The sequence below is a fragment of the Vidua chalybeata genome, chromosome 6 (genome assembly GCF_026979565.1).
Source record: "Vidua chalybeata isolate OUT-0048 chromosome 6, bVidCha1 merged haplotype, whole genome shotgun sequence".
Classification (NCBI taxonomy): Eukaryota; Metazoa; Chordata; class Aves; order Passeriformes; family Viduidae; genus Vidua; species Vidua chalybeata.
In genome coordinates, this window is record NC_071535.1 from 36,478,211 (window position 1) to 36,490,400 (window position 12,190).

General features: G+C 37.9%; 1 protein-coding gene across 1 annotated transcript in view; it reads left to right on the top strand.

Moving 5' to 3' along the window:
- ZNF106 (zinc finger protein 106) overlaps positions 1-12,190 on the top strand; it is a 40,798-nt gene that overhangs the window by 17,736 nt on the left and 10,872 nt on the right. The window contains exons 7-17 of the mRNA XM_053945803.1: positions 616-1,237; positions 2,113-2,182; positions 3,852-4,006; positions 4,107-4,167; positions 4,500-4,841; positions 8,248-9,019; positions 9,392-9,447; positions 9,921-10,066; positions 10,363-10,497; positions 11,395-11,511; positions 11,949-12,140. Coding sequence (XP_053801778.1) covers positions 616-1,237; positions 2,113-2,182; positions 3,852-4,006; positions 4,107-4,167; positions 4,500-4,841; positions 8,248-9,019; positions 9,392-9,447; positions 9,921-10,066; positions 10,363-10,497; positions 11,395-11,511; positions 11,949-12,140 — 2,668 coding nt within the window. The remainder of the gene's footprint in view (positions 1-615; positions 1,238-2,112; positions 2,183-3,851; positions 4,007-4,106; positions 4,168-4,499; positions 4,842-8,247; positions 9,020-9,391; positions 9,448-9,920; positions 10,067-10,362; positions 10,498-11,394; positions 11,512-11,948; positions 12,141-12,190) is intronic.

Here is a 12,190-nt window from a genome sequence, read left to right on the forward strand (position 1 = left end):
ATTAATCTGCTCAGAAAATATTCTGATCAGTTCATAATGTTGATTTAATATTGAATGTGGATGGTAACAATGTAGTTTCTTTTGAAGTTCTAGTAATGGAAGAATGTAAAAATGCAATCAGGATGGGAACAATGCTATGACAGTTGCCTATTTCCTCATTTTTTTAGGACTACAAGAAATGCTTGCAGTGCTGCAAGCAGTGTAAATGCTCACTCTTCATTTGTTAATATTTTATTCTGATACACAGTTTGCTTTTGTATTTAAGGAAGCAATTATATAATACTGCATTTTTAAAACTTGCTTTAAACCTGAAGAATTTGAAGTGTCTGGAAAAAATGTCACATTTTATTATTCCAACCTTGCTTGGGAATAATTTATAATAACATGATTTCTGACTTGAAAATCATGCTGCCAGTTCTTAGCCACTAAGTCTGGTTATGTGATACACAGGAGATGTTCCATTGCCAGGTGAGATAGAAAGCACAGAATACCAATGTAATGGGATTAAACCTACTGCTTAAAGTAGTAATGTACATTTGGGGAAGGGGGAGGCTTTTCTCTATGTGTAGCAGGCTTGTAACTTGTTTATTTATTTTTCTTTTTATCTTGTTAAAGGTTTGGCATAGAAATGGTGCCTCTTGTTCAAAATGAGCAAGAGGGTCTAGAACTCAGTGAAGAATCTGATCCGACTGCTCTAGAAGGATTCCAGTGGGAGGGGATTTCCTTAGTGTCTGGCTCGGCCAGAAAACGTAGCTTTTCTGAAAGCAGTGTCATAGCAGACAGAAATCCTTCTGCTTATAGCTTTTTCAGCGAACAAGCCAAAATTAAAGAAAGTGGGCAAAGACAAGTAATTGCAGCCAGCCACCCACATCATATAACATCTGGATATGAGGCAAGCACTGACATTGAGGCTGATCAGAAAGAGGGGAGACCACCTCTTGCTTTGTCACCTTTTATGTCTGAAAGAACTGAGGCTAGCAGAAGAAGTCACAGCCTACAAGCCACCTCTGAGATTGCAGGCTGCACAGAACAAGACCAGGAGAGCCCAGAGAAGAGAACACCTCTTCTTGAAAAAGAAAATGTATTAGAGATCTCAGAAGAAAATCGTCCATCTTCAAATAGTGCTTCACTTTTTGCAGTGTCTAATAACATAGATGCAGCTACAGACAGTAGCTGCACATCTGGTACTGAACAGAATGACAGCCAAGGAATTGGCAAGAAGCGAAGAGCAACTGGAGTAAGTGTGCAATTCTGTCCAACTTTCATGTGCTGAAAAGGTTCTTTCCCTGTCAGTGGTGATTCAGCTTTGGAATGATCTGTGCAGGGAGGACTTTCCCCATCTGATAGTCTTGTACATTTATAGCATCAAGTTAATTTTTTGTTTCACTTAATTTACTTTAAATTTCTGCTTTCATAATGCAGGACTTTTGATAGTTTTTTTTTTTTAATTAGTAGGAATGACAAATACTCTTTATTTGATTTGGTACCTGGCATACTATGTTGATGAACAAGAGCTGTTAAAATATTTCTGTGGAAGTACTAGGTTTTGTGGCAAGAATCTTGGTGTTTCACAACACAATTTAAATGGAAGCTAGCCTGTAGTAGAAGTTTGTTTTCCTTAGATGTTTCTGAGTTCATGCTTAAGCAAGGAAATAAAAATATTTTTTAAAAATTACATGCCTAAAATTATATTCTTAAATCTGAATTTGTTTCATAGTCTGGTTTTAGACTTACCCAAAGGTTCAAAAAAATCTTGTTGATCAATTTCACAAAATAGTTTTGCAGAAAGCAATAATTCTAATTCCTCATTGTTTAATCCTTTACACTTTCAACTAAAACTGTAGAGCAGAAACTCTGATTCAAGTGCAATCTTAAACATCTGAGGAAGAGGGTGGCTGTTGGCTTATTTAATATTTCTTTCTTGAGATGAAAACATGGCACTGTTGTCGTCCCTCTTTTAAGAGCAGAGCGAATGATGAGTTGTACAAGAATGTGCAAGCAAATTATGGATTCTTCTCTGTGCCTACAATAATGATTGAAAAGATGATGGATGTTCGGCTTCTTGAGGCAAAATTATTCTTGTTACTTTTTAATGGATGATTTTACTTGCAGGAGGGATCTTCTCCTGAAATCCCTAGTCTAGAAAGAAAGAATAAAAGAAGAAAAATCAAAAGTAAAAAAGGTGAGTGATGCACATCATACATGTGTGCATGTAGTGTAGAGGCTATAAACACCCAGTAGAATTTTGACTTGGCTGAAGTAGTAGTTCCTTAGTGTTACTATGCTGCTTCTTGGGCTTTTATTGAAGTTTCTTATGTGGACTGCTCATAAATCTGCAATACATTCTTCTCTGAAGACCTTTATTTTAATTTGTCATAAGTTATTTCTGAGAGAAGGGTATGTGCATCCTTTCTGCCTGCAGTTCATATTCCTGATTGTACAGATGGGACCTTTGTTTTCCCCCTCTACAGGGTAGTGAGGTTTGTTCCATCCTCTTTGGATGGAAGTTCTTAAGGGAGAAGTCCCCAGTTAACTTCCTTCTAATTTGCCATGCAGCTTTCCCTTTCTAATTCTGGGTGGTCTCACCAGAAAAATTGTACTCTGCTTAATTTGGTTTCTGTTCTGTTTTTGACATCTCTGGCAATACTTTCTACTTTTTTAATGTCCTTAGTGGAAATGAGTGTGGAATGCCTTTTTCCTTCATGCTCCTGACGAAAGAAAACTCTTGTTCTGGCATTAGACAGATCTTTCTCAAACATGCCTAAAACATCCTCATCACCATGTCTCAAAATGCATCATCCAACCATTGTGTTTCAGGCAGAATATTTTCTTTGTTAACTAAACCATTAGGCAGAATATTTTCTTTGTTAACTAAACCATTGCTAGGAGCTTTGGGCTCTGAAGATGGCTTTCAAATGTACCATTTATCTTTTTTTCATTATTTATTTATATTAAGAGTTGTTTGTAATGTAGGGCAATAATATGACTCTTCTGTGGCAATGAATATTTCACTACTTGAAAAGGTGGGGGGTTTTGTCAGCCTCTTTCTTCAATGACTAGTGTCTGTCATAGAGACTAATAACACATTCTACTTAGTAAAATCTCTTCCCCATTACTTCGTTTTAACGTGATTGTTATTGTATTAAATTTGCTAAAGGAGACTATAACCAGAACGCAATTAAGCAGTGCCCAAATGGAAATTTGTTTGGACAATCTCTGTAACGCCAGAAGTCTCTAGGAGGTATAGGAGGATCTTTTACTGAGTACAGTGGCCAGAGACTCTTTCCCAAGAGATGGCAAATGTCAGTCTCATGGCCCCAAATAATCTTGAGTAGTAAACTTTTTTTAATCATTGGGTTCCTTTTCTCCAAAACAACTTTTCCTTGGCTTTTGCATTCACTGGATAATTTAAACCTTGTTTAGCTTAAATTTGCCTTTGCCTTTTTGATTACGTTAATGGCAGGTGTATATTTGTACTTCTTGTACACATGTACTTCAAGAAAAGATCTTTGTGAAAGAGAATTACTTCATTTATTTAACTAAATCAGTGCTGGCAAAGCCATGATAGAATTAATTGCTAGAGTCAAGGTTGAGATTCCTTAAAGAAGAATACTTGACTTCGCCCTTCATCCATGTAGATGTGGCTAGTCCTGTCCATAAATACTCCTTTTTAGCTTGTATAATTATCAATGCTTGAATGCTTGACCTAATTTATGGGATTTTTCCATTCTGAGGTGGTACTATTTGTTGTGATATCATAAGTAAGGTATCTTAATGTATTTAATGTACCTTAAAGTAAGGTAATCTTAATGTTCAGTGCAATTAGATTCTGCATTTTGTTTCTTTTTCAGAACGTTCTCAGGTAGACCAGTTGTTGGCTATTTCTCTGAGGGAGGAAGAGTTAAGCAAGTCCCTGCAGAATGTGGACAGCAGCCTCTTGCAGGCAAGGGCTGCCCTGCAGGCTGCCTATGTTGAGGTTCAACGGTTCCTTGTGTTAAAGCAACAGGTAACAGTGGGCTTTGAAAACTGTCTGAACCAGAAGTTAGCAGCATGAAGAGCTGCCTGTTAAATCAGTGGGACTGATATAAGCCACAACTGTTTTGCAGATAACTATGGAAATGAGTACACTGAGAAGTCAGAGAATCCAGATCTTGCAGGGGCTACAAGGTACAGGATACCATAGAGCTACAACAGTGGAATGTTTATTCTCATATTCTTTGAACTCAGAATCTTTTAAAAACTGTGTTTAACTTGAATCTGCTCATTTAAGTTACAATAAAATTGTAGACTTTCAAAATGAGGCCTTTATCATCAAGTGTGAACTGTCAGTTTTGATAGTTCCCTCTAGTGTCTTTTTTCCAAAGTTTTCTCTTACTTGACTGTGTCCACAAGAAATGAGCTCCTGGCACCACTAAATTTTATTGTAAAATATAAATATTTTTGTTCTGTTATTTATTTATTTGTTTGTTTCTTTAATGTATCTCTTCTTTTGCCATTAGAGGCATATGAACCTTCTGAACTCTCAGATCAACTTTCCTGTAGTGCCCTAACTGAGAGACGAAACAGCAAATCTCCGATGGCAGCTGACTCAATTCCTTCAGGCTCCCTCCTGCCCCTGTTGGACACTTTGTCTTCCTCTGTACCTCCTCGAGGAGCTTCTGTTCCCGTAACCGTGCCATCACCATTCCAGTCTTCTGGCAGTACACCTTCCCATACTCCTGACTCTTCAGTACAAGTTAAGCGAGAACCTGTGTCTCCAAAAGGCCCAGAACTAAATGTGAATTCTGTACTCCAGAGCTCTCCATGTCCTCCACAAACAGAAGAGGTGGAACAGAATGATGGTAATTGTAGTTTTGCTTTAAGATAATTAGCTTAAAGAAAATAAGGAAATTATTTTTTTCCCAAAAAGAATGTAAATTGTGCCTCAGCCTGCAGTCTGTCAGGCAGGGGTGAACTCTCATTAACTTGTGAAGGACTTTCTAGGTTTGCTTCGAAAATAGAACAAACATGAATTTGAAGGTTACATCCTCTTAGAATAATTTAGTTAACTAAAAAAACGCAAAACTGGCACAACCCAACTAACCTGAGAATCTCCTCTATAATTTTTGTCTTCTACTCTGCATCATTTAATGAGCACTGGTAGCAAAAAGTCTGCCTACAAAGGAAAAAGATGTGCCTGAAAACATTTTTTTAAAAAATTATGAACACCTACATCAAGATTTTTTTTGTGTTCTTCTTGAGCTCTGCTAGATAAGCACAAAGAGTATAATTTGTAATATTAGAAGTAACAATCCATCTTCTACTAATGGGCTGTTAGGCACTGTTCACTCATATGAGGGGCATGGGAGGGCTGGCAATGAAGATAGGGGTTTACTTTTATCTGGAGGAGAAACTGCTGGATTAATTGAACATCTAATGGGAGAGCTCTTGCCTCAGCAAAGTGAGATGACTACAGCTGAAATAGCCAACTCTTTATTTAGACAGTTTAAACCCCATAAAACTTGTGTACTGTGGTCAAAGGCTTAGATGCTATCGGTAGTTTCCTCTGCAGTTTGCTACTGTGACTGAAGGTAAAAACTGAAGATTAGAAGCTCATCCCATACTTTCTTAAGAGCCTGTGAAGTCAAGCAGGGTGACTCTAATGACAGTTATCTGCCATAACAATGTCACCTAGACCTTTAACTTAGGTAATTTGAGAAAAACATTTGTAAAATTGATCTTTATTAAAGATAGCCAACATAATTTTTTTCCCCTCCAACTGAAGAACAAAATACTATGGAATAAGTCATGCTTACCTTTCTAAGCATTTTTTTTTTCTCAAGCACAAGATGAATGTTGGCTGAATTGAAGTTTACACCTCTTTAATTAAAATAATTTGGTTTTTAAACTTTTTTTTAGTTTGCTTCAGCTGTAACATTGCATATAAGTGGTGGGTTTTTTTAGTCACGATTGCATTTCCTGTATTCCATTCTGTTAAAATACATTAATGTAGTATTCTGAGTTTTGCTTCATCTCTTTTTGGAGGATTTGACAAGGAATATGGTGCTCTGGGGGTATTCACTAAAGTAAACTTGAGGCAGGGGAAGAATCCGCTTTTTTTGTTTGTTTGCATTCTTAAGACTCAACTTTTAGGAAGCCACTACCTTTGCTTTCCTGTTTTTGTTGGCATATGCTATACAGTTATGCTTAAACATCAGTGAAATTTTTATTTGTATCAGTGTTATTTTTATTTTCAGTTTTCCAACTCTAAGGAAAGATTTAGTGACCACTAGCTGCAGTGGCATGAAGTGTCTTGCTTGCAGAATCTTGAAACCTCACAACAGAGAAGATTAAGAGGTTTTTTATTTTTTTCTTATGAAGATGAACCTTCAGTGTATAGCTACATTTGTTACTTAACTAATTACTTCAGAAAGCTCTTAATCACAGTATTTTTCCATTTCCTACAAACTGAATTTTGGTGTATTAAAATAAGAATATTCTTTTTATGTTCATTTGTCAAGTTACCATAGTTTTGGTATTGATGAACTTCTATATGTGCTACATTTAAAATCAGTTTGCCTTCAGATAAATTTAGTAGTTTGGGAGGAAATAAGCATTTGCCTTCAGGTAAATTCTGTAACTTGAGGAAGAGGAATTGACTCTGGGGCAGACTGTTTACTTTTTGGGGTTGAATGTTTAGCTTGTCAGCTTCCTATTGAGGTTAGCTCAGCCTTGCTTTGAGGGAGCTGATTGAGTTTGTTTTTCTCTAAATGCCAGCAGTGTGTCCCACCTGTGGTACTGAGTGATTCTGTTTGCTTTCATTGCCATGGTGGTTTCCTACTTCTTTTTCTAAAACCCTCAGCACTCCAAGTGCTGAGAATTAATAACTTTTGGATTTAGAAATTTCAGTTTAAGTGGCTGGTTGATATTATTTTCCTGTTATAAAGTGACCAAGTTACTTCCTTCCCCTTTCCAGTGGGAAATGAGTGGCAGATGATATTAGAGATGTATTCAGAATTTAAGGTTTTGTATGCCTTCTTCCCAGTATAATTCAACACAGTAACTCGTTCAAACTTCATCTAATTATTCATTCTTTTCTGTACAGAGGTTTTTCTATCAGGTTTTGCAGTTGTGCATGGCAGTTACATGTCCAAGGAAAAAACTTCTCTCCGTTGATTTACTTTAAATGCAACATATCCTATGCTGTCAGCAAGTTCTAGTTTCATCTTGGAATTCCCCATCTGAGGAAGTTGTGGGTCAGAGATGTTCTCATTTTAGCTGTTTCTAGTTGAATGCGTAATTCCAAAGCATCAGATTTGTCCTGTGATGTGTAATGTGCTTTTGGCCAAGCATTAGTGTAGGTTTAATTTGCTGAGTTCTGAGAGGCTGGAAGAGGGAAGTATTTCAGATACTGCCAATTTCCCATTTGCATTGCATGATCCCACCCCAGAAATGCAGTGAACTTGAAACATCCTGTTCTGGATTGTAGTTATTGTAAGTATAACTGGGGCATTTTAGGGTGTGGGAAACAGCTGTGAGATTCTGCCCTTAGTCTGTCTCAGCTGAGAGGTTGGATCATTTTGTTCATATTAATTCAGTCACAATTAAATAATAGGGAGATTGTGTTGACCCCATTACATAGTCCACCACAGATGAGCTAAGTAAACTAAAGTAACTAAATAAAGCCTACCCTCATGGCTTACAGTGCTGCTATTCCCAGGATAAAGGTACAGTGCTGCAGAGTGGGTTGTGCATAACTGTCTGCCTTGAATTAGGTCCAAGTAACTTGGTAGAAAAAACTGTATATATTAGGTGTAATAGTTCAGATGGGTTAAGCACAAGATTTTCAAACTGTCACTGAACAGATGAGTTGTACTGGCATACATTGATTAATATAATTTCTACAGAAATCATGACAGCAGGTAAGGGAGCACACAGAGAGGGGTGGTAGCATCTTAAGTCAACAATGTAGGATTCACCAAAGATTGTCAGAACTTTAAAGGCATATACCCAGCCATCAGCTTGAATGATGTTCCCCATTCCTTTATTTCTATGTACATGGATAAACATTTTATTCCCCAGTTATGTTTTTTTAAAGGCTGAATTGCTGACTGAATAGCAGATCTACACATGCACATAGTTTTCAACAGGTAGGAATATGTACTTCACATGCACAATTAAATGTAAACAGAAAATACAGGGGGGGACACTTTGCATAAATAGTTACTGGTGTACAGATTGAATGTAACACAAGGCTGTTTTCTTTAGAAGAGACCAACCAGAAAACTTCAGTGTATCCAGTTATCACTGCAACCATATCCCTGGCAGGGCTGGCGGCTTGTTTCCAACACACTGATCAAGATGTCCATGAGCCTGCTGCAGACAAGGGACAGTCTGGACTTCCTGAGAACTCTTCTCCTCATTCAGTGTCTGTTTTCAGCAAGAAAGAAGCAAATGATACAGCTGCTGAAAGATTTTTACTGGATCAATGTAGCACTTCTCTTTCAAAGCATTCGGTCCTTCTAGAAATACCAGTGGATAAAACTCCCAAATTGTCAGCAGAACCGTCTGAGCAACACTTGACAATGGCTGCAGTCCCAGCAGAGAAAGGGAATAGAAGGAGGAGAAGGTTAAGGAAGAAGAAAACTCTGAGGGCAGCCCATGTGCCAGACAACAGCGATACAGAGCAGGATATGATTGACTTCAAGCCTGTCCGGAAGGTCAAGGGTGGAAAGGTTCCTAAAGGAGAAAAAGTTACTCCTCCAAGAGAGGAGGGTGGAGTTACTGCTCAAGCAGAAAGAAACAAAGATGAGAATGACAGTGATGCTTCTCTGGAACTAGTGGAAGTTTCAGCACCTCAGTGTGAGGTGGTTGATGTTGGTTCATCAGCCTCAGGAGATGAGAAACCAGACAGTCCATCAAAGAGGGATTTGTGTAACTCTGTGGATCGAGCAGTCCTAGAGGCATCTTGTTCTGGGTATGATGAAGTGAGCTCCACCAGTGAGATTGACACAAATTGTAGGAATGATGGGAAAAAAAGGTGAGATTATTGTAGACCTCTGAAAAGTAAAACTATTAATATTACACAATATTCATAAGAGGTCTTTCTTTTTTTCTTTTTTTTTTTTTTCCCATTCACAAAGTCTTACATTAGTGACTTCAGGAGTGAAATAAAAGGGAAAATAAAAACTGACTTGGCTTTTTTGGTCCAACAAGTGAATGTGTCTTGTTACCTACTAATTTCACTTAATACAAGAACAGGGCTGCCCAGTTCGGTTTTGAGCTTAACTGTCACAGCATATTTTCTACTAAGTGCAGAGGCTTGTGTTTTGGAGTATTACTTACCCAAGTATTTTGTCTGAAAATGAACATGCAAAGTCCAATTTTGCTACTGTTTATTTTTGTCTTACAGTGTGGCTGAGACACAGACTTCCATATCATTCCTAAGAGGATCAAAGAACTCCTCAGGTATATCTTTTAAGCTTTCCTTTTGATGCTTTGTATGTAGTATCTTGCAGGACTTTGAGTTAAGTCTTGATCAGCCTGCTTCCATAAGACAATTTTGCCCTGAAGATAAAAGCTTGCACTCAAAACTAAAGTGGGAAGTGACATATACTAACATCATCTTACACTGAATGCTTTGTGTCTTGACTCCTCCACATCCTCCTTCCCCTCCCACATGAACACTATTGTTCCACAGTCTCTGTAGAGCTCTAGACAATAATACAATCTCTTTTTAATTTGAAAGATAGTTCTGAACTTAGTCATATGAAGGTCTTTTTAGCACTTTATATTGCCCTCTGTCACATTCACAGTCCTGCTGGAATCCACAATGAAATTTGACTTAAAGGTGCTGAACCCATGTAATAGTTCTGCTGGTTGGCAGTACAACACAGCAGTGTGTTTTCTTGACTGTGTTCCCATATGTCTCTGTGCTACAGAAGTGTCTTCGGAGCCAGGTGAGGATGAAGAACCTACTGAGGGAACCTTTGAGGGACACTTGGCTGCAGTGAATGCTATTCAGATTTTTGGGAATTTGTTGTATACCTGCTCAGCAGACAAAACAGTTTGTGCCTACAATCTTGTTGTAAGTAAGGTTGTGGGAGAGATGTTACATTAATTGCAATCACAAGGTTTTCTTTTGTAATGCCTTACTGTGTAGTAAAGGAAGCAGCTGCTTTTTAAAGCCCCTAATTTATTTTATGCTATTCTTCAAACCTCTCTTCTCCACCAATCCAACCCCTTCTCTCTATGAGAGAGACAAGGGGAGATAGATTACCACATGTATCCTGATTGGTTTTTTTTTAGCAGTCCTGCCCTGTTCTGTTAGGTGCATATTCCAAGAGGTATTTATGCTGACAGACTCAATGCTTTCCTTCTTAGAGCAGGAAGTGTGTGGCCATCTTTGAAGGACATACTTCGAAAGTGAACTGCCTTCTGGTCACTCAGACAAATGGGAAGAATGCTGCACTCTACACTGGCTCAAGTGACCACACTATCAACTGTTACAATATCAAGGTACTCAAACTCTGTGTTGATTTTATGCAAGACTTTCTTTATAAATATAAATTTTAAAAGCCTTTTAAACCCATATGATCTGGACACGAACACCAGTTCATACCTCTTTAGAGTAGAGCAGGAGAAACAAAACCTCACAAACAAAACATCAAACCATTAACTGATTTACTACCCTAACCTTTTGACTAGCTTGTCAGTACTGAGTTTTTGCCAGAAGAGCATGGCATAATCCCAAATGTTGGGAACACCAAAGTGCAGGATAGCTATTTGGCCATGAATCTCACTTTTCTTCCTCTATTTTTAACTTCATTGCTTATGGAAGGCACTGCTCTCTGCTCTGTCTTTAGAGCAGACATAGAGTGAACAGCTATCTGTTATGCTGAGGGTATGTGAAAGAGCAGACCGAGGCTTCCTGAAGCTGGATATTTGAGACTAAATGATAAAAAGACTTGCCCAGCCTGTTTCTTGAAGGATTAGAAAGCAAGTATCTGCTTCAGGAAGGTTTTAAACTCTTTCCCTGTGGGGAACTTACTGGGGAATCCTCCACCACATAACAGTTTTCATATGTGTGTGTGTATGTGTGTATATATATATATTTATATGTATATCTATCTATATCTATATCTAGTCAGTAGTCTAAATTTCTATACACAGAATCAATTAAAGGTTGTGACTAGAAAAAAGTGTTTAGGGTTATAACTGGTTGCTGAACTACAGTCAAGCCTTAGAGATGGTCCTGATTAAAATGAGGATCAACTGCTGTTATGACACCAGACTGTCAGATGTTTTTCTCCAGTTCTGTTGGTTTAAAAAGTGAAAATCATCATTCATTTCAGTTTTTTTTCTTGAATTGTTTTCAGTTAATGAAAATCTTTAAGTACTTCTTTCCATTGCTAGACCAAAGAGTGCATGGAACAGTTTAAGTTGGAAGATCGAGTGCTCTGTTTACACAGTAGATGGCGGATCCTTTATGCAGGTCTTGCAAATGGCACAGTGGTTACTTTCAGCATAAAGGTTAGTTTGTTTAAATACCAGCACCTGAAAGCCTGTTGTGATGCTGTTTCTTTCCTCTGTGTTTCTTTCCATTCTTTATCTACAGTAGTAAATGTATTTGTAAATAGACACATTTTGGTATAAATGGTCACTGTTGGCCCCTTTCGGATTATTTTGTCCATGCATGAAGCTGTCCTATCTGCCTGTCTCTTTGTTTACATTTTTGTAACTTTATTGTTACATTTTTCCTTAAGGTTCCTCATCGTCTACATAACATAAGAAGTTTTTTCTTTGATTTGGAAACGTAATTTTTAAGATGCAATTTTTACCACTGCTATTTTGTGTGTTACTAAACTGAAATCAGATGCCGTAACAAGCACAACACAAAAAAGACTCAATGGTCTAGTCAGTTTCATACCAAAATTTTAATTCCTTCCATTTCTTTCTTCCCCCACCAGAATAATAAACAGGTTGATACCTTTGAATGCCATGGCCCTAGAGCAGTGAGCTGTTTAGCCACAGCTCAGGAAGGAGCACGCAAGTTGTTGGTAGTGGGCTCCTATGACTGCACCATCAGCGTACGAGACGCGCGGAACGGGCTGCTTCTCAGAACCCTGGAAGGTCACAGCAAGACTATTCTCTGCATGAAGGTAGGTGTCTCTGAAAATACATTTTGGACAAAGAATGCTTAAAATGATGA